Raw genomic sequence first — 19,939 nt, forward strand, 5'->3', positions numbered from 1 at the left:
CCCCAGATCCCAAATCAAATTCCATAGTGAAAGATACCCATCCTGGCTGGTCAAGCACATTATCTGAAAGTTCTAATGATTGCTCCAATTCGGAGAATAGGACAATGATAACTGTAGGTCCTAATGCAACCATAAATGATGATAATGGGTTTCAAGAGGTCCTCTCTAGAAGCTCTAAAAAAGTAAAAAAATCTCCAAAATTAAAAGCATTTCCCCTCTCCCTGCCCAAGATCCTCCCTCCAAAAACTTAGGAATTTACCTTAAAATTGCTCCCACTACCCCCTTTGAAATAAAAATGATCACTGCAATAAGAGTTTTAATTTTTAAATTGCTAAAATCAATGTTCTCTCTTAACATTAACCGTGATGGATCTCTGCTAATAGCTGTAGAAGATCAGAAATCAGCAGATACAATAATTAGCCTAAAATCCCTTCTGAATACCCCAATTATTGCATCTAATTGGAACCTAAAACAATCACCAACAAAAATTGTAGTTTATAATGTTCCCCCAGAGATATCTACTCAGGAGTTAAAAGAAGGCCTCTCAGATAGGGCTGGAAACACAATCCCTGTTGAGGATGTTACCCAACTTGGAAAACCTAACTCTACTGGCCTAAAAACTAGTAGATCCTTCTTATTCACACTGAAGGATAAAATTGATATCCCAGAAAAATTATTCCTATTTGGGCAAATCAAACCACACAAGGACTACAAACCTAAGCCTATTCAGTGTCAGAAGTGTTTCAAACTGGGACATACGACAAACAAATGCAATGAAATTCTCCAAGAGTGTAGTAATTGTAAATCTTTCCATCCTAAGGAGCTGACAACTTGCAACAACACTCAGCCTACATGCATCAATTGCAAAGGCCCACATGAATCTACAAATAAATCATTATGCCCTGCATACAAGAAAAGAGCTCGAACACTCCAAATATCAACAGAGAAGGCCATCCCATACCCCTTTGCAGCAATGGAAGCAAATGCTGCCCAATCATACCAAATAAAGCCTGTAATGAAACCAACCAAGGCCCCCAAGTCAAATGCCCCCAATGCATCAAGCACCCCATATAAAACACCATCTTCTAAGCCCCCTAGCTCAAATCCCTATCAGAAGAAATCACCAAGCCAACAAGCCTCCTTGTCCTGGTGAGATCAGGTCAGCCTGGCCCCCCCCCTCCCAAGAAGAAACAAACCAGAAATACTACCAGGAATCAATCTCTTAACCAACAAACAGGATGCACAACCAAAAATGCAATCCCCAAATATATGATTATTCATTCTAAACTGTAATGCATTTCAGGCCATGAACTTACATCAACTTCAGAAAACAAAAATTATTGCAGATTTGGCAAAAATCTACATCCCTGATGATATGCTCATTCAAGCAAAAAAACATCTTGCTTTACTTTTAACAAAGCTGAACATTGATACACAGTCATATGAAGAATAAATCAACAACACAACATATATCAATACTCCAATGGACTTTAAGATCACTCACAGAATTAAGCTAAATGAACTAATATCATTTATAAATAATAAGTCCATTAATTTTGCTTGCCTCCAGGAAACTCATTTAACCCAAAATCAACTAATTAAGTCTCCAGGATATACTATCCTGAGCCAGGATAGATCTTCGGAGAGAAAAGGAGGTGGGGTAACTTTATTAGTTAATAATAATACAAAATTTTGTGGCATCAATTTTCCAGATTTTGCAAATGATGTTGATGTTATTGGTATCAGTGTTTGGCTGAATAATTTAAAAACCTACATAATAAGCTTTTATAACCCTAATGGCCAAACTAAAGATGCCAAGGATTTCTTTAATTATATAAATAATTCTAATAAGTTAAAAAATATCATTATTTGTCGTGATTTCAATGCCCACAGCCTTTTGTGGGGGAATAAACCAGCAAATAAAGCTGGTAGATTCATTGAGCATATGACTTCAGATAATAACGAATTAGCTGTTGCTAACCCCTCACAACCTGAACACATATTTCAACCCCAAAACCGACAGATTCTCCATAATTCACCTACATATGGTGTCATTAAATTTTTTTGACAAAATTTACATAAATAAAATAGATAGTCTATGTACTGACCACTTTGCTATAGTTTGCTCTCTAAATGAACCTGCTTAAACTTTATCTCATACATCCAAATATATCAACACTAAAGCAGATTGGTCTATGCTCCAAAATAAGCTAAATGATGAAATTACAAGTTTCACCCAAAGTTCATGCATTTCTAACACAACAGTTGACAAACATGCTGAAGCCTTGACATCTCTACTAATAAATACAGCTAATCATGCTATCCCCAAGACAACACCTAACAAAACATTCCCTAAACAAATTCCTAAAGCATGGTGGACAAATGAGTGCCTAAATAAATGGAGGATAAAAAAGGCAGCTAGGACAGACTTCATAAAAAAACAATCACCTACTACATATTTAAAAAAATTACAAGCAGAATCTAATCTAAAAAGGACTATAATAGATGCTAAATATAAATACTGGAATAATTTTGCAAATAATCTCTCCAGAGAAACGCAGGAGCCAATTATACATAAAGTCATAAGCCACATATGTGGGAAAAAGACTTCCCCCAACCCACTCATGTATGAGCTTTTACATAATAATACCCATTATGACAATGATAATGGAAAAGCTAACCTATTTGCAACTCTTTTTGTTAATAAGCTAACAAAAAGCAAACTGTCATGGAATAATCAAAGCAAACTGTCCACAATTCCCATGAACACATGTTACCAACCACGCCCAGGATCCGAGTACATAACCAATCCATTTTCAATCCAGGAATTGAATAATGCAATACATCAGATTATTACCAAAACTAGCGGCAGCTATGACAATATACACCCTACATGGATAAAGAATCTCACACCTTCATATAAACAAGAACTGCTAAATTGTTATAATCACGCTTGGGCATCTTCTATGTTCCCCAATATATGGAAATGTTCGTCCATCCTACCAATCCTAAAGAAAAATAAACCAACAGATAAACCTGAGTCTTATAGGCCCATAATGATTACACCTGTGATGGGGAAAATAATGGAGAAAATCATTTATCACAGACTCCTCTGGTTTGTTGAAAAAAATAATATGATCCCAAACACTCAAACTGGATTCAGGAAATACCACTCCTCAACAGATGCTTTCATTTTGCTAACAAATACAATAAATGAATCTTTCTAAAAAAAAAATATCCTAGTGGCAGCTTTCCTAGATTTTGAAGGGGCATATGACAATATGAACCACCAAATCCTTTTAAATAAACTTGCAAACCTTGGAGTACCCCCTAAGCTAGTATCTTTTATTAAATCCTTCATAGAAGTGCGAAGTTTCATTGTTTGTGTTGGTTCAGCCTCTTCACCCCAAAAGACAATATCCAAAGGCCTACCTCAGGGAGCAGTTCTCAGTTGCCTCCTATTTACTCTATATCTCTGGGACATGAACCTACTCCACACGAATCTACAATATGCTGACGATCTGGTGCTATGGTCATCTGGCAACACTTTTGAGATAGCACAGTCAAATCTGCAAAAGTCACTTTTCCAGTTTGAAAATTTCTCTCAACATTCAGATTTACCCATTGCACCCACCAAGTCAAAAATAATCCAATTTCACCGGAAGCGAAACCATGTTAGTGCAAAACTAACTCTAAATAAAACAACTATTCCAGAAGATAATAATATTAATTACCTAGGTCTCATGCTTTGACCAAAAACTTAATTTCCACCTCCACATTTCAAACACAATAAAAAAATGTTATAGAAAAGCAAATATACTAAAAAGACTTCTTTCCACACCCTGGGGTTGTAAGGAGAAAACCTTACTCCAGTTTTATAAATCACATATAAGACCCCATATTGACTATGGGCTCATTGTCTATGGTGCATGTGCAAAGACCCAGATGCAAAAAATTGAAACAACACAAAATGATATAATACGTCTCATATTTGGTCTTAGGAAACCCACAAGCACCAAGTTTCTGCTTATGGAGAGTGGATTAACAACAATAAGGGAGAGACGTAGCTTTCTCTTGATAAAACATCTTACAAAAATTGAATCAAATAGCTCACACACATTACATAATTGGTTAAGAAATCCAGCCATGTATAGAGGTATTGCAGATGAGTATGCCAATATTCAAAAGAAGTTCCCTGTACCAGCAAAGTCTATTGCACCTACTTTCCCCCAATCCCCTCCATGGAATTGGTCATCTCCCATAATAAATACTGAATTTTCAAAATGGAATAAAGATTTAACCCCCATTGCTTTTGTCCAGAAAAAAATTGCAGAACTTAATACAATTACATATAAAAATCACTTCCAAATATTTGTTGATGGGTCAAAAATGGATGAGAAGGTTGCAAGTTGTGTTTTCCTTCCTCACCTGAAAATTGCAATGGGCGAGAGATTATTTAATAATTTATCTATAATGTCTGCTGAGTTAAATGCCATAATCATGGCATTAGAACACCTTAAGCAAAACCAACCTTTGATTGAAAATTCGAATAATATTATCATCTATTCCGACTCTTTATCAAGCCTTGAGTTGCTGGCCTCAGCTCCTCAATATAAGTTGGACATTGACACTTATCATTGTCTCAGTATTATTGATAATCTTGCTTCAAGTGGCATAAAAACTTACTTTCAGTACATTCCTAGCCACTCTGGCATAAGTGGTAATCATCAGGTTGATGAAATAGCAAAAACTGCTATAAATATTGACCAGCCAAGTGGGAGACCAATCCCAATTAGAGATATTTACCGATGGAGGCTATCAGATATTAATTTTAATAAGATTAATCCTATCCTTTCCCCCTTTCCCAATAAGTATCTTTCTAAAATTTATCATAGAATTCGTTCTGGAATAAATGGACTAAATTTCCTTGCATTCTCATATAAGCTTTCTAATTCAAGTGGTTCAATTCCCCTGTCCCCTCTTTGCAGGCATTGTAATATGAATAATGAAACAATTGACCATTGCCTATTTGAATGTAATATGCTGACGTCTGCACAACATACCTTGCTTTGTAAACTGTTAAAATACTTCAAACACCACAAAATCCCACTATCAGCCAAGAGCCTAGCCAACTATACCTGCACACAGAGCATAGAAATCGACATCTATCATCTTATATTTGAACTCCTAGAGTCGAAAGATCTGCTGAAAGATATCTGAATATATCTAATAAATATGAGGCAATCAAGCCAGTAGCTCTGTAGCCCACAGAGTGAAGCGAAAGGAAAAGGGCTAAATAGTTTTACTGAAAAGCCCGCCTGCTGTTAAATAGAAGAAGAAGAAGATGTTAAAAGCCTGCTGCGAATTAGAATACACATACAACAGCAACCTTATAAGAAAATCGAAATATATTTTCTTGTGATTATTATCGCTTCTAATCAGCAGTTGTACCAAACCTATCCTGCTCAAGTCATCCTCAGGCCTATACTGTGGTGTTTATTCTCCCCTTAGTATAGTGCAGACGGTTTGATATCATCTATTTTACCTTCTTTTTGTAGTGTTATAATTGTGTTTAAAGCTTTTTCCAATAGGCAATGTTTAGAAGTCCTCCAAAAAAAAAAGTATCCCCAGATCCCAAATAAAATTCCATAGTTAAATATACCCAACCTGGCAGGTCAAGCACATTATCTGAAAGTTCTAATGATAGCTCCAATTCCGAGAATAGGACAATGATAACTGTAGGTCCTAATGCAACCATAAATGATGATAATGGGTTTCAAGAGGTCCTCTCTAGAAGCTCTAAAAAAAGGAAAAAAATCTCCCCAATTAAAAGCATTTCCCCTCTCCCTGCCCAAGATCCTCCCTCCAAAAACTTAGGAATTTACCTTAAAATTACTCCCACTACCCCCTTTGAAATAAAAATGATCACTGCAATAAGAGTTGCAATTTTTAAATTGCTAAAATCAATGTTCTCTCTTAACATTAACCGTGATGGATCTTTGCTAATAGCTGTAGAAGATCAGAAATCAGCAGATACAATAATTAACCTAAAATCCCTTCTGAATACCCCAATTATTGCATCTAATTGGAAACCAAAACAATCATCAACAAAAATTGTAGTTTATAATGTTCCCCCAGAGATATCTACTCAGGAGTTAAAAGAAGGCCTCTCAGATAGGGCTGGAAACATAATCCCAGTTGAGGATGTTACCCAACTTGTAAAACCTAATTCTAATGGCCTAAGAACTAGTAGATCCTTCTTATTCACAATGAAGAATAAAATTGATATCTCAGAAAAATTATTCCTATTTGGGCAAATCAAACCACACAAGGAATACAAACCTAAGCCTATTCAGTATCAGAAGTGTTTCAAACTGGGACACACGACAAACAAATGCAATGAAATTCTCCGAGAGTGTAGTAATTGTAAATCTCTCCATCCTAAAGAGCTGACAACTTGCAACAACACTCAGCCTACATGCATCAATTGCAAAGGCCCACATGAATCTACAAATAAATCATTATGCCCTGCATACAAGAAAAGAACTCTAACACTCCAAATATCAACAGAGAAGGCCATCCCACACCCCTTTGCAGCAATGGAAGCAAATGCTGCGCAACAATACCAAATAAAGCCTGTAATGAGACCAACCAAAACCCCCAAATCAAATGCCCCCAATGCATCAAGCACCCCTTATAAAACACCATCTTCTAAGCCCCTAGCTCAAATCCCTATCAGAAGGAATCACCAAGCCAACCAGCCTCCTTGTCCCGTGAGATGAGGTCAGCCTGGCCCCCCCCTCCTAAGTAAAAACAAATCCGAAACACTACCAGGAATCAATCCCTTAACTAACACACAGGATGCACAACCAAAATGCAATCCCCAAATATATGCTTATTGATTCTGAACTGTAATGCAGTTCAGGCCATGAACATACATCAACTACAGAAAACAAAAATTATTGCAGAATTGGCAAAAATCTACATCCCAGATGATATGCTCATTCAAGCAAAAAAAGATCTTGCTTTACTTTTAACAAAGCTGAACATTGATACACAGTCATATGAAGAATAAATCAACAACACAGCATATATCAATACTCCAATGGAATGTAAGATCACTCACAGAAAATAAGCTAAATGAACTAATATTATTTATGAATAATAATTCCACTGATTTTGCTTGCCTTCAGGAAACTCATTTAGCCCAAAATCAACTAATTAAGTCTCCGGGATATACTATCCTGAGAAAGGACAGGTCATCAGAGAGAAAAGGAAGCGGTGTAGCTTTGTTAATAAATAACAAGATAAAATTTTATGCCATAACTTTTCCAGAATTTGCAAATGATGTTGATGTTATTGGTATCAGTGTTTGGCTGAATAATTTAAAAACCTACATAATAAGCTTTTATAACCCTAATGGCCAAACTACAGATGCCAAGGATTTCTTTAATTATATAAATAATTCTAATATGTTAAAAAATATCATTATTTGTGGTGATTTCAATGCCCACAGCCTTTTGTGGGGGAATAAACCAGCAAATAAAGCTGGTAAATTCATTGAGCATATGACTTCAAATAATAATGAATTAGCTGTTGCTACCCCTCCAAACCTGAACACATATTTCAACCCCAAAAGTGGCAGATTCTCCACAATTGACCTACAAATGGTGTCATTAAATTTTTTGGAAACAATTTACATAAACAAAATTGATAGTCTATGTACTGACCACTTTTCTATAGTTTGCTCTCTAAATTAACCTGCTTAAACTTTATCTCATACCTCCAAATATATCAACACTAAAGAAGATTGGTCTATGTTCCAAAATAAGCTAAATGATGAAATTACAAGTTTCACCCAAAGTTCATGCATTTCTAACACAACAGTTGACACACATGCTGAAGCCTTGACATCCTTACTAATAAATACAGCTAATCATGCTATCCCCAAGACAACACCTAAGAAAACATTCCCTAAACATATTCCTAAGGCATGGTGGACAAATGAGTGCCTAAATAAATGGAGGATAAAAAAGGCAGCTAGGACAGATTCATAAGAAAACCATCACCTACTACATATTTAAAAAAATTACAAGCATAATCTAATCTAAAAAGGATTATAATAGATGCTAAGTATAAATACTGGAATAATTTTACAAATAATCTCTCCAGAGAAACACATGAGCCAATTATACATAAAGTCATAAGCCACATCTGTGGGAAAAAGACTTCCCCCAACCCACTCCTGTATGAGCTTTTACATAATAATACCCATTATGACAATGATAATGGAAAAGCTAACCTATTTGCAACTCTTTTTGTTAATAAGCCAACATCAAATAATCAAAGCAAACTGTCCACAATTCCCATGAACCCAAGTTACCAACCACGCCCAGGATCCGAGTACATAACCAATCCATTTTCAATCCAGGAATTGAATAATGTAATATATCAGATTAGGACCAAAACTAGCAGCAGCTATGACAATATACACCCTACATGGATAAAGAATCTCACACCTTCATACAAACAAGAACTGCTAAATTGTTATAATCACGCTTGGGCATCTTCTAGGTTCTCCAATATATGGAAATCTTCGTCCCTCCTACCAATCCTAAAGAAAAATAAACCAAAAGATAACCCTGAGTCTTATAGGCCCATAATGATTACACCTGTGATGGGGAAAATAATGGAGAAAATGATTTATCACAGACTCCTCTGGTTTGTTGAAAAGAATAATATGATCCCACACACTCAAACTGGATTCAGGAAATACCACTCCTCAACAGATGCTTTCATTTTGCTAACAAATGCAATAAATGAATCTTTCTCAAAAAAAAATATCCTAGTGGCAGCTTTCCTAGATTATGAAGGGGCATATAACAATGTGAACCACCAAATCCTTTTAAATTAATTTGCAAACCTTGGAGTACCCCCTAAGCTAGTATCTTTTATTAAATCCTTCATAGAAGTGCGAAGTTTCATTGTTTGTGTTGGTTCAGCCTCTTCACCCCAAAAGACAATATCCAAAGGCCTACCTCAGGGAGCAGTCCTCAGGTGCCTCCTATTTGCCCTATATCTCTGGGACATGAACCTACCCCACACAAATCTACAACATGCTGATGATATGGTGCTATGGTCATCTGGCAACACCTTTGAGATAGCAAAGTCAAATCTGCAGAAGTCACTTTTCCAGTTTGAAAAATTTTCTCAACATTCAGATTTACCCATTGCACCCACCAAGTCAAAAATAATCCAATTTCACCGGAAGCGAAACCATGTTAATGCAAAACTAACTCTAAATAAAACAACTATTCCAGAAGATAATAATATTAATTACCTAAGTCTCATGCTTGACCAAAAACTTAATTTCCACCTCCACATTTCAAACACAATAAAAAAATGCTATAGAAAAGCAAATATACTAAAAAGACTTCTTTCCACACCCTGGGGTTGTAAAGAGAAAACCTTACTCCAGTTTTATAAATTACATATAAGACCCCATATTGACTATGGTCTCATCGTCTATGGTGCATGTGCAAAGACCCAGATGCAAAAAATTTAAACAACACAAAATGATATAATACGTCTCATATTTGGTCTTAGGAAACCCACAAGCACCAAGTTTCAGCTTATGGAGAGTGGATTAACAACAATAAGGGAGAGACGTAGCTTTCTCTTGATAAAACATCTTACAAAAATTGAATCAAATAGATCACACACATTACATAATTGGTTAAGAAATCCAGCCATGTATAGAGGTATTGCAGATGAGTATGCCAATATTCAAAAGAAGTTCCCTGTACCAGCAAAGTCTATTGCATCTACTTTCCCCCAATCCCCTCCATGGAATTGGTCATTTCCCATAATAAATACTGAATTTTCAAATTGGAATAAAGATTTAACCCCCATTGCTTTTGTCCAGAAAAAATTTGCAGAACTTAATACAATTACCTATAAAAATCACTTCCAAATATTTGTTGATGGGTCAAAAATGAATGAGAAGTTTGCAAGTGGTGTTTTCCTTCCTCACCTGAAAATTGCAATGGGCGAGAGATTATTTAATAATTTATCTATAATGTCTGCTGAGTTAAATGCCATAATCATGGCATTAGAACACCTTAAGCAAAACCAACCTTTGATTGAAAATTCGAATAATATTATCATCTGTTCCGACTCTTTATCAAGCCTTGAGTTGCTGGCCTCAGCTCCTCAATATAAGTTGGACATTGACACTTATCATTGTCTCAGTATTATTGATAATCTTGCTTCAAGTGGCATAAAAACTTATTTTCAGTACATTCCTAGCCACTCTGGCATAAATGGTAATCATCAGGTTGATGATATAGCAAAAAATGCTATAAATATTGACCAGCCAAGTGGGAGACCAATCCTAATTAGATATATTTACCGATGGAGGCTATCAGATATTAATTTTAATAAGATTAATCCTATCCTTTCCCCCTTTCCCAATAAGTATCTTTCTAAAATTTATCATAGAATTCGTTCTGGAACAAATGGACTAAATTTCTTTGCATTCTCATATAAGCTTTCTAATTCAAGTGGTTCAATTCCCCTGTCCCCTCTTTGCAGGCATTGTAACATGAATAATGAAACAACTGACCATTGCCTATTTGAATGTAATATGCTGACGTCTGCACAACATACCTTGCTTTGTAAACTGTTAAAATACTTCAAACACCACAAAATCCCACTATCAGCCAAGAGCCTAGCCAACTCTTCCTGCACACAGAGCATAGAAACCGACATCTATCAACTTATATTTGAACTCCTAGAGTCGAAAGATCTGCTGAAAGATATCTGAATATATCTAATAAATATGAGGCAATCAAGCCAGTTGCTCTGTAGCCCACAGAATGAATCAAAAGGAAAAGGGCTAAATAGTTTTACTGAAAAGCCCGCCTGCTGTTAAATAAAAGAAGATTAGAAGAAGAAGTAGCACCTGTATCAGCTTGTAATTTTTTGTTTTGTTTTAAGGAGGACGACGATCTCTTGAAAGGCTCTTCTGGATTAAATATTTAATATTTCACAAATTTGTGGATCAATATCAAAGAAAACCAAGAAAAAAAAAAAGGTGTCTCGTGATTGTACTCATCCGGAGCTCCAGATTGGTGTATAATAGGTATAGTGAACTAGAATTTTGCTGGCTTTTGAATACGTGTTTTTGCTTGGCTTGCTTCTTGTTGTGTAGTGATTTAGTGCTTGTTTTATTGCTATTTATTGTTTTAGTGCTTGCTTTTTTTGTACTTATTTATTTGCTTCTAGGCTATTTCCTGTATAGGCTATTGACAATTTCTCTATGGACATGGGTGATCCTTCTGCTCACCCACTACAGTGTGATGGGGCCCCTGGAGCTGGGACTGGTGTCCAGGCTCCCCGTGTCCTGGTGTGGGGAAAGACTGACGAAAATAAAGACAATGGACCTTTACCCAGAACACGCATAGGATACATAGGAAAGCTATTGTCATAAAATGTATGGAGGGATTTTGGGGTGGTTTTCCCTAATGCAACACTAAGCGGTGCTAAGGAAGTACTGGCCAAGAACAAAGAAACTGCTTCTACGATTATGTTGCTTAGAGGACTAAAAGTCAACAACACTGAGGTATTCTTCAAAGAGAGGGTTCCTGGAAAAATATGGAAGGGAAAATGTTTCCGTCCCCTGGCAGCTGGGCCAAAAGAGGAGGTATTAGAAGAAGTAAAAGCTCAACCAAATATAAAAGATGCAAAAATTGCAAATGAGGAGAATATATCAAAGAGCGGTAAGAAAGAAGAGTCATATATGATCTTAATTAACTTCAATACTGATGTACCATTTCCAGCAAGAATTGCTGTATGGTGTGACCAGATATACATTCATGAATATGTACCAAACCCAAGACAATGCTACAAATGTCTGAAATTTGGCCATATAGCAGTAAACTGCTGGGGAAAAGAGAGATGCTTGATTTGTGCAGAAGCCCATAATTTCAAAACATGCCCCTCAAAAGATGAATCTAACCCTCCCAAAAAATGCAGCAACTGTAATGAGGCTCACATAGCCAATAGCAGAGACTGCAAGCTCTACAAAGAGAAGGCCAATAAATTAAGAGCATCAGTAATTAATGGAAGGAGCTTTAGCCAGGTAACAACTGGCCAAACAACCCAAGCCACAAGACCTACTGGGTTGGCAAACCCGCAAATACCCTACAATGCATTCCCACCTCTAATATGTAACCATGAAGAAGAGATCCTTAAGTTGAGAAAATCTGTTGAGCGTTTAACGAAGCTAGTAACCTCCCTTTGCTCAATCCTCCTACAACAAACAGTTACAAATGAAACAGACAAATAACTCATTAATGACATGGCTGATGAGCTCAGTCCTGATGAATACCCCTCAGACATTGTCGTGAGTAAATCAGAATCGGAAGATAAAGAAAGAGTAGGAAATGCCTGTAAGAGGGCAAAACTAGGAAACAGGGGTAAAGGAAAAGAGAAGGTGTCAAAAAACAATGATCCAAGGAAAAGAGGAAAAAGCACCCATGCAATATGAAGGTCCTACAGCTAAATACACAGGGTTTGGGAAGGACAAAGGTAATTGAGCTCCGTAATCTCACCCTCAGGCTACAACCAGATTTAGTATTGCTACAAGAAACATTCCTTACTGCAGAAAAACCTACACCAAAGTTCCAAGGATATACTGCAGAAAGGTGGGACAGGGACCAGGGAACTGGGGGTGGCCTCATAACCTTGGTTAAAGATTGTCTTGCCCATGTTGTGCAGCCGAGTGTACCAGGAAGAAATGAAATAGGATCAATTAAAGTAAAATTCAAGGAAAATTGGATAAGCATTGTCAACTATTATAACAGTTCTACAGGAAACTTTGATGTGAAACAACTTAAGGAGGTTCTGAATAGTTGTGAAGATTCAAAAATATTGGCTGGAGATTTCAACCTCCACAATCCCATGTGGGATACAGTATCACCTCAGGATTACAAGTCAAATGAACTGACCAACAGTATTATTAATCCTGCATTCTTGACATGCTTCCTCACCCCCTGGATCTTGGCACAATACTAGATAAAACGACTGGAAGAACATCTATAACTTACTAGACATCAGTTTCTAGAAACCTATCAACTGACTTCAATATTACAATACCAGACACTGTCTCATCAGATCACCCTACAGTTCTATCTGCCTTTCACATTCATGGGAAGTCTAGTAAAACATGCCAAGTACAAGAATTGAAACTATGGACCTTTAAAGACGACATGTGGCAAGCCTGGAGATATGAAGTTGACCAGCAGCTTAACAAAATCCAAGATACAGTTGCCATGACTACAGATGAACTGACAGACACAATCACCAACACCCTAATCAGTGCGGGTCAGAAGGTATTTGGTTTTAAGAAATTTAAGGAAAAAAAGCTTAACTCAATCCCTGGATGGAATTCAACATGCCAAAAAGCCCACACTGAGAAGAGACAAGCTGAGAACAAGGTCAAGCAGAACCCTAGCATTGAAAACCGCATTGAACTTAATAAAAAGTTAGCAAACTCCGCCAAACCATAATCCAAGAAACAACTGCAAGCTAGACCTCACTAATTGAGACAAAGTTCCAAAAATCAACTTCCATTAGAGATCTGTGGCGAAATTTCCAAACATTTGTGGGGAAAAAGAAAACAAGGAAGGAACCCCCAGTCCTCCTGAGAAATGGTATCCCAGTTACCTCAACCCAGGAAAAATTCAATGTTCTACTAGACCAGTCCACTGAACAAGCACCAGAAAATGCAAGACATCACCAAAAGACACACTCTATCAAATATAACATACCTTTTGAGCCTTTTACTGCATCAGAAGTTATTCAGCAAACTAAGAGACTGAAATCAGGTGCAATGGGACCTGACTTGATACACAATCAAATGTTAAGGAATCTTAGCCCCAAAACCGTTGAGATCATTACAGCTTTGTTCAACAAGTCTGCAGCAACATCAACAGTCCCAAAGAAGTGGAAGAAGGCCACAGTAATCCCTATATTGAAGACAAGAAAGGACCCAAAACTTCCAGCCTCCTACAGACCTATAGCCCTCACATCATGCCTCTGAAAACTTATGGAACACCTTGTTAAGTTAAGAATTCTCCCAGAACTACCAAATTCACTCCAACATGAACAATTTGGTTTTCTCCCTAATAGAGGAACCACAGATGCACTTCTAAGGTTAGAACACCAGATAAAATCTGGCTTCAAGCAGGGTAAGGAGACACTAGCAGCCTTCTTGGATATGAGGGCTGCTTTTGATAGGGTTAGTGTGGATAACCTGATGGCAAAGCTACAGTCGTTCCAAATATGCCTAGAACTGAGGATGTGGATAGAAGATTACTTGAGAGGCCGGGAACTGGATATCCAGCGGGGTGATAGTAAATATCCATCAACAACTCCGCCAGAGGTGGTTGTACCTCAAGGGGGGGGTACTAAGCCCCCTCCTCTTCCTTATTTATAGCAGTGATATTAGTTTAGAACATCTTCTGGGATGCACACTGTATTTGTATGCTGATGATATTGCACTTGTTGCAACATCAAGGGATAAGCATGCCCTGCAAGCTGCTGTCCAGAAGGGTCTTTATTATCTTGGTTTATGGGCAACTGTCAACAACATGGAATTCTCTCCTGCTAAATCAGCAGTGCTCCTCTTCACAAGGACAAAGATTCATTCAACGCCAAGGCTCTCAATTAATGGCACTGCTGTCCCAGCAGTTGAAAAGTTCTGCTACCTTGGGGTGACTTTTGACACTTCACTCTCATGGACTCACCATGTGAATTATTTAATCGGAAACCTCAAGAGCAGAGCCAACTTTTTTAATGCTATTTGCTTATCTAAGAGAGGAGCCCCTTTCTCTGTTGCCACCCAGCTTGTGAGAGCAGTTGTAATCAGTAAGCTGGATTATGGCTGCCTCCTATACCGAGAAGCACCTGCCCAACTTCTGAAAAAACTGGATACAGCCCTGCACTGTATACTGAGGAAAATTCTTGGATGCCTAAAATCAACCCCCCTACCTGCAATATATTGTGAATTAGGACTGACAACATTAGAAACTAGAATGAAGAAATTAGAAGCACAATATTTTTCACGGAATGATATTGATCTCAAATAATATTATCTTCAAAGAACTTATTGAAACATATGATCAGAACCAAAGATTCCCATCAAAATTAAATCCGCCATACTGTCGAATGGTGAAACACATCTCTGAAACAGCTGCTCCTATCCCAACTCCTGATGTTATTGATGAGGTAGGTTCAGCTTCTAGTACAGGTATAAAGTCAAATATAGCGCTACCCCCATTCTCAAGGGGTAGCCCAGAGGAACCACCAGAGATGGCAAGAGCTAGGTGGCATGAATGGGTAGACCAGTGGACACAGACTGGGTATAGAATGGTATTCACTGATGGATCATGCTTTGCCACTGGGGGCGGGGCTGCTGTTGTGGCCCTTGGGCTCAGTCACGCATTGTCTCTTAAAATAACAGAGAAGTTGTCTATATTATCACGTGAGTTGTATGTACTAGTGAAAGCGTTAGAATTTATTGAAAGTGTTTTGCCAGGATTCAGATTTCTCATTTGTAGAGACTCATTGTCAGTGATGACTTATCTGATGTATTTCCATAGGACATCAAGAACATCAGAGCTGCTTTTCGAAAATATAATGCTAAAACTAAAGACAGTCTCGTCTGAGGTTATAGAGCCATGGGTACCGGCATAGGTTGGACTTAGGGGAACTGAACAGGCGGATAAGCTGGCAAAGTGGGGTGCTAGGTCTGGGGAGAAAATAGCTTGTCAGTATTCAGTGACTAATTTTTTATGTTATTATGAGAAGTTGCTAAAGGAGAAGGAGAAAGAGGTATTTGGTCAAAGGTCTCAGAACCGGATCCTTGATTTGTATGATTATGGTACCCCACCTCCTGATTTATGTCACCCAGTCAGACACCTGGCTATCAGTATATTCAGGCTCAGAACAGGCCATGCTCGAATTAGGAGTGTATTATTTAAATGGAAGTCAGTAGACTCCCCATTATGTGAGGTCTGCAATGTAGAAGAGGATGTTAGACATATTTTAATGTATTGTAAAAAGTATGAGAGACAGAGATTGCCACTAAAAAAAGCGTGTCTAAAGTATTTTGGTGCATTCACGCTCAGAAGTATCCTGGACCATGCACAGGCACCACCATGGGCTAGGAAAAAATCTGTGGAAGTACTAGGCCGTTTTATTGTAGATACTAAGCTACACTTAGAGCTGTAATTTGTTTTAATAATTGTATATATAAATATTATTGCACATTATTTTATTATTGTACATGTAAATTAGTGATATGTAAGATATATGTATGAGTATGTGTATCTATTGCAAGCCAAGCTCATCAGTTTAAATTGCCATATCAGCCAGTTGTGTTTGAATTGTAAATATGGAGGCCCATTTGTGACACCATTGGACAGAGTTGAATATAGCCTGATATTGGCTTATTGTTTGTTTTTTTTTTTGCCTTGAGATTCTTCAAAACCCCTCCCTAACCACAGTGACAAAAGCCAGATGGTTTTTTTTAAATTATTTGAACCTTGGTCATGACAGAACAACTGCTGGACAGCCGAAATTTTGACGTGGATTACCTTTCATCCCTAAAGGCTCTGATGAAATCATGGAGACGTGCACAATGGGCAGCTTGCCCAGGAGTGCTACAAACAAACAACAACTACTTTCAATAATTAAGATTCCAGAAATGTCTTTATTTGAATTTATTTCCACCCCCTCCCAATGGTCAAATTTAGACTAGGTATATATTTGAAATAAAAGAAACTAGGCTAAATGCATCACTTGGTGCTTTCTTGGGGGAGTGGGGTATGGTTAATCTTCGTTTGTCAGGAAGGGTATTATTAGGGGGGAATTTATTAATTTAAAACCTTTGTTGAAATAGGCTAGGCAAGATGCAACTTATGGGTTTATTGACCCAGGACTAGCCTTCTTGATGACCTCTCTAGACTTTGCTGTTAAAAGAACATGTATCTAGGCTAGTGTCATAGCTACAAAGCCTAGCAAGGACTATTATAAGGCTACCCTCAGGGTTTTACTCTAGGTCTAATGATTCCCTGGGAGTGAATAGAGTCACAGAGGCTAATTCTGGGATGTAGTAATAGCCTATACACAAAGGCCATGTAACAAAATATGGATTTTATTAAGGTACTTACATAGAATAGCCTATGCAGCTGTACGCTTCATTGTAAAACTTGGGCATCTCACATCAAATATATAAGAGTCTGTAAATTCTCATTGACAGAAATAGCACTTAGCCTAATGGGTTCAATGAATAATATTATTCTACTCTACTGACAAATCATAAGGGCCAAGCCTTGTACTATTGTTTACAAAGCCTGAATGGCACCTGTGTCTAATCAAAACTGATTCAAGTCTAAAAGCCAAACCTAGTTCACTCAAAACTAACTCCTGACTGCCTCTACAAGCTGCTAATTATACATGGCTAACTCCAATTGGGCCTCTTTTAGATATATTATTCACAAAATAATTCCTTTGGTCCTTATTAACCTTTTATTCAGGTCTTTACTCCTACCTATGTGCCTAATATTTTCTTTGTGGGGGTTTAAGAATTCAGTTACTTCTGGTTGAATGCCTGATATCACATATATTAAAATTCCATTTCAAAAAATTTATTTTTATCAAAAGGAGATAAATATTTTGCTTATAATTATTTAAGAAATTCCAATACTTTGAAAAGTACTTTTTTATTTACTAAAGCAAGACATTCTTTATTTAATGATGAGGCAAACTTACTTTACCACACTCACCTGCAGTTTTATGTTACATTTTATGCAGCCATATTAATGCCGTCCCACAACTGCAACTTTCCTAATGCAGTCCCATGACTGCAGCTTTCCTAATGCAGTCACCTGCTGTTTCTATAATTGATATTTGCTAACTATTTGCTGGATCACTGTACATTCAAAATTCTTTAACTCTCTGCTAGACAACACACTATTTGTGACATTGCAACCTTGCCTTATATGGTAGGAAAGTGAATATTATGTTAGCAATCAAGATTAGGGTTATCAAATGAAATGGAAAAGAATTGTATTTTTTCTATGTCTATGTGTTATTTATCTCATTATGCTACAATGCTTTTTGTATGCTCTTTTGAAATATAATTATTGTTTTGGAGCAAATTCCATTTTGAGCCCTTAATGGCACTAAAAACAGTCCATAACAATCAAAAGTTTAAAATTTATTTCTACAAATAGCCTAAACTAGCCATAAAGTTAGAAATTTTTTTATTTCCCTGTTCAAAGCTAGTCTTTAAAGGCCAAATGAAAATACTGACAAAACACAAGAAAGCAAATATTTTGAGGGGACAAACACCTCTCATCTTCAGCACAAAACAAAAAAATATATTCAATGAGAGTGCCAAAGAAAAAACAAAATAAAATGTGGAAAGTCAATTGGAATTTGAACAAACCAATGAAAAAAACAAAAAATTAAAAGATGAATAAAAGTCAATAAAAGCCAAAAATTATGAGAATTAAAACCAAATACCTAACAACCATAAAAGTGAGTTGTTCACCAATATCCACTATTTGCAAAAACTCCAAAAATTTGAACTGCCATCAATTGATACTAACAAATAACTGAGAAATAAAAGAAAAATATTCATTCACTCAAAACAAAACAAACCAGCAATTGAATGAGTTGGAGAGCTATGTCATCTGATTTCTGATTTTAATAATTGCATTCCTTGCAGACACTCTTTGAGACTTAAGGGGTTGTTGACATGTCTGATTAAGTGATTGGGGAAGTGCTACAAGGTTTACATCTGATACTACTAAAGTATTGGCTTCTCTTTTGAGAAAACCAAAATATAACTCATTTATTCTTAAATCACCTGAATCCGTGTTCAAAGCTAGTTTTAAAGGCCAAATGAAAATACTGACAAAACACAACAAAGCAAATATTTCAAGGGGACAAATGCCTCTTCTAGAAAACCAAATGCTTCTTCAGGACTGTGGTAAGTGTTATCACTTGCACAACTGTTAATTTCTTTAACTGGAGTTGTAAGAGAAATTAAAGGAGTGCTGGAGTTGCTTTGTGGAATGATAGTATCACTGTAAGATGCTATGGTTGGAGTAATGACATATACAGAAGAAGCAAGGTTGGAAAACTGTGCATAAGTTGAAGGCAAAGTTTTGTCATTGTTGGTGGAAGAACAGTCAGGTGCAGGACATTCTGTAACAGATGATGGCAGAAAGTCTGCATCTGTAAAAATGGGCCAGTTATAAGGACATATTTCAGTTGATCAAAATGCTGATAATATGTTAGTAGGAGTCATGGCTTGAGTATGTCCAGATCCAATGTAAGCAGCAATATTATAAATATTGAAAATTTTACCAGGGTTCAGACTCATCCATGAATCCACTGCAGCATCATAGAATGTTGGGAGAAATTCTTTTAAAGTGTCACTTCTAATGGCTGAAGCTTATTTTTGGAGTTTGGTGGCACTGTTAATATATGGACACCATTAGCCTTTGCTTAATTAATAACATCAGCAAATAAATGACTTATGATTGTCATATAGTAATAAGGAAGGGTGATCTAGGGTGCTTTCACTTTTTTCTTTAAAGAGTAAAATCATAAAATATTGAGAGTAAAATCATAAATATAAGAGTAAAATCATAAGAGTTTTCAATAAAAGTAGTCTAAAGAAGAACCTGAAAGAAATGACAAAACTAGACAGACCATATGAAATCTGACAAAATTAGGCAGTGTCCTAAGGTGGGCTGTCCCAGTGTGGGCCCATGGTGATGCCTCTAATCTTTTACAAACTACCAGCATCAATAAAGGAATACAAACAAGTTGGAGGTTTCAAAATATTAGTGAGCATATA

The 19,939-nt window shown here is 36.8% G+C and overlaps 1 protein-coding gene and 1 pseudogene across 2 annotated transcripts in view; both read left to right on the forward strand.

Moving 5' to 3' along the window:
* LOC148945781 (uncharacterized) overlaps nt 1-11,491 on the forward strand; it is a 133,848-nt pseudogene extending 122,357 nt beyond the window's left edge. The window contains exon 7 of the transcript XR_016142496.1: nt 11,303-11,491. The product of XR_016142496.1 is annotated as an uncharacterized LOC148945781 (transcript). The remainder of the gene's footprint in view (nt 1-11,302) is intronic.
* Nucleotides 11,492-14,110: 2,619 nt separating this feature from the next.
* On the forward strand, nt 14,111-14,500 carry LOC148945787 (uncharacterized). The gene has a single exon (XM_089097517.1). The coding sequence runs from the start codon at nt 14,111-14,113 to the stop codon at nt 14,498-14,500; it is 390 nt and encodes a 129-aa protein (XP_088953643.1).
* Nucleotides 14,501-19,939: the final 5,439 nt, after the last annotated feature.

Source organism: Artemia sp. Qi Xiang Cuo, chromosome 12, assembly GCF_049724085.1.
Source record: "Artemia sp. Qi Xiang Cuo chromosome 12, ASM4972408v1, whole genome shotgun sequence".
In the NCBI taxonomy this organism is placed as follows: Eukaryota; Metazoa; Arthropoda; class Branchiopoda; order Anostraca; family Artemiidae; genus Artemia; species Artemia sp. Qi Xiang Cuo.

Bases quoted from the DNA above. Each gene is read 5' to 3' on its own strand.
- LOC148945787 (XM_089097517.1), top strand. From the start codon at position 14,111: ATGGAACACCTTGTTAAGTTAAGAATTCTCCCAGAACTACCAAATTCA.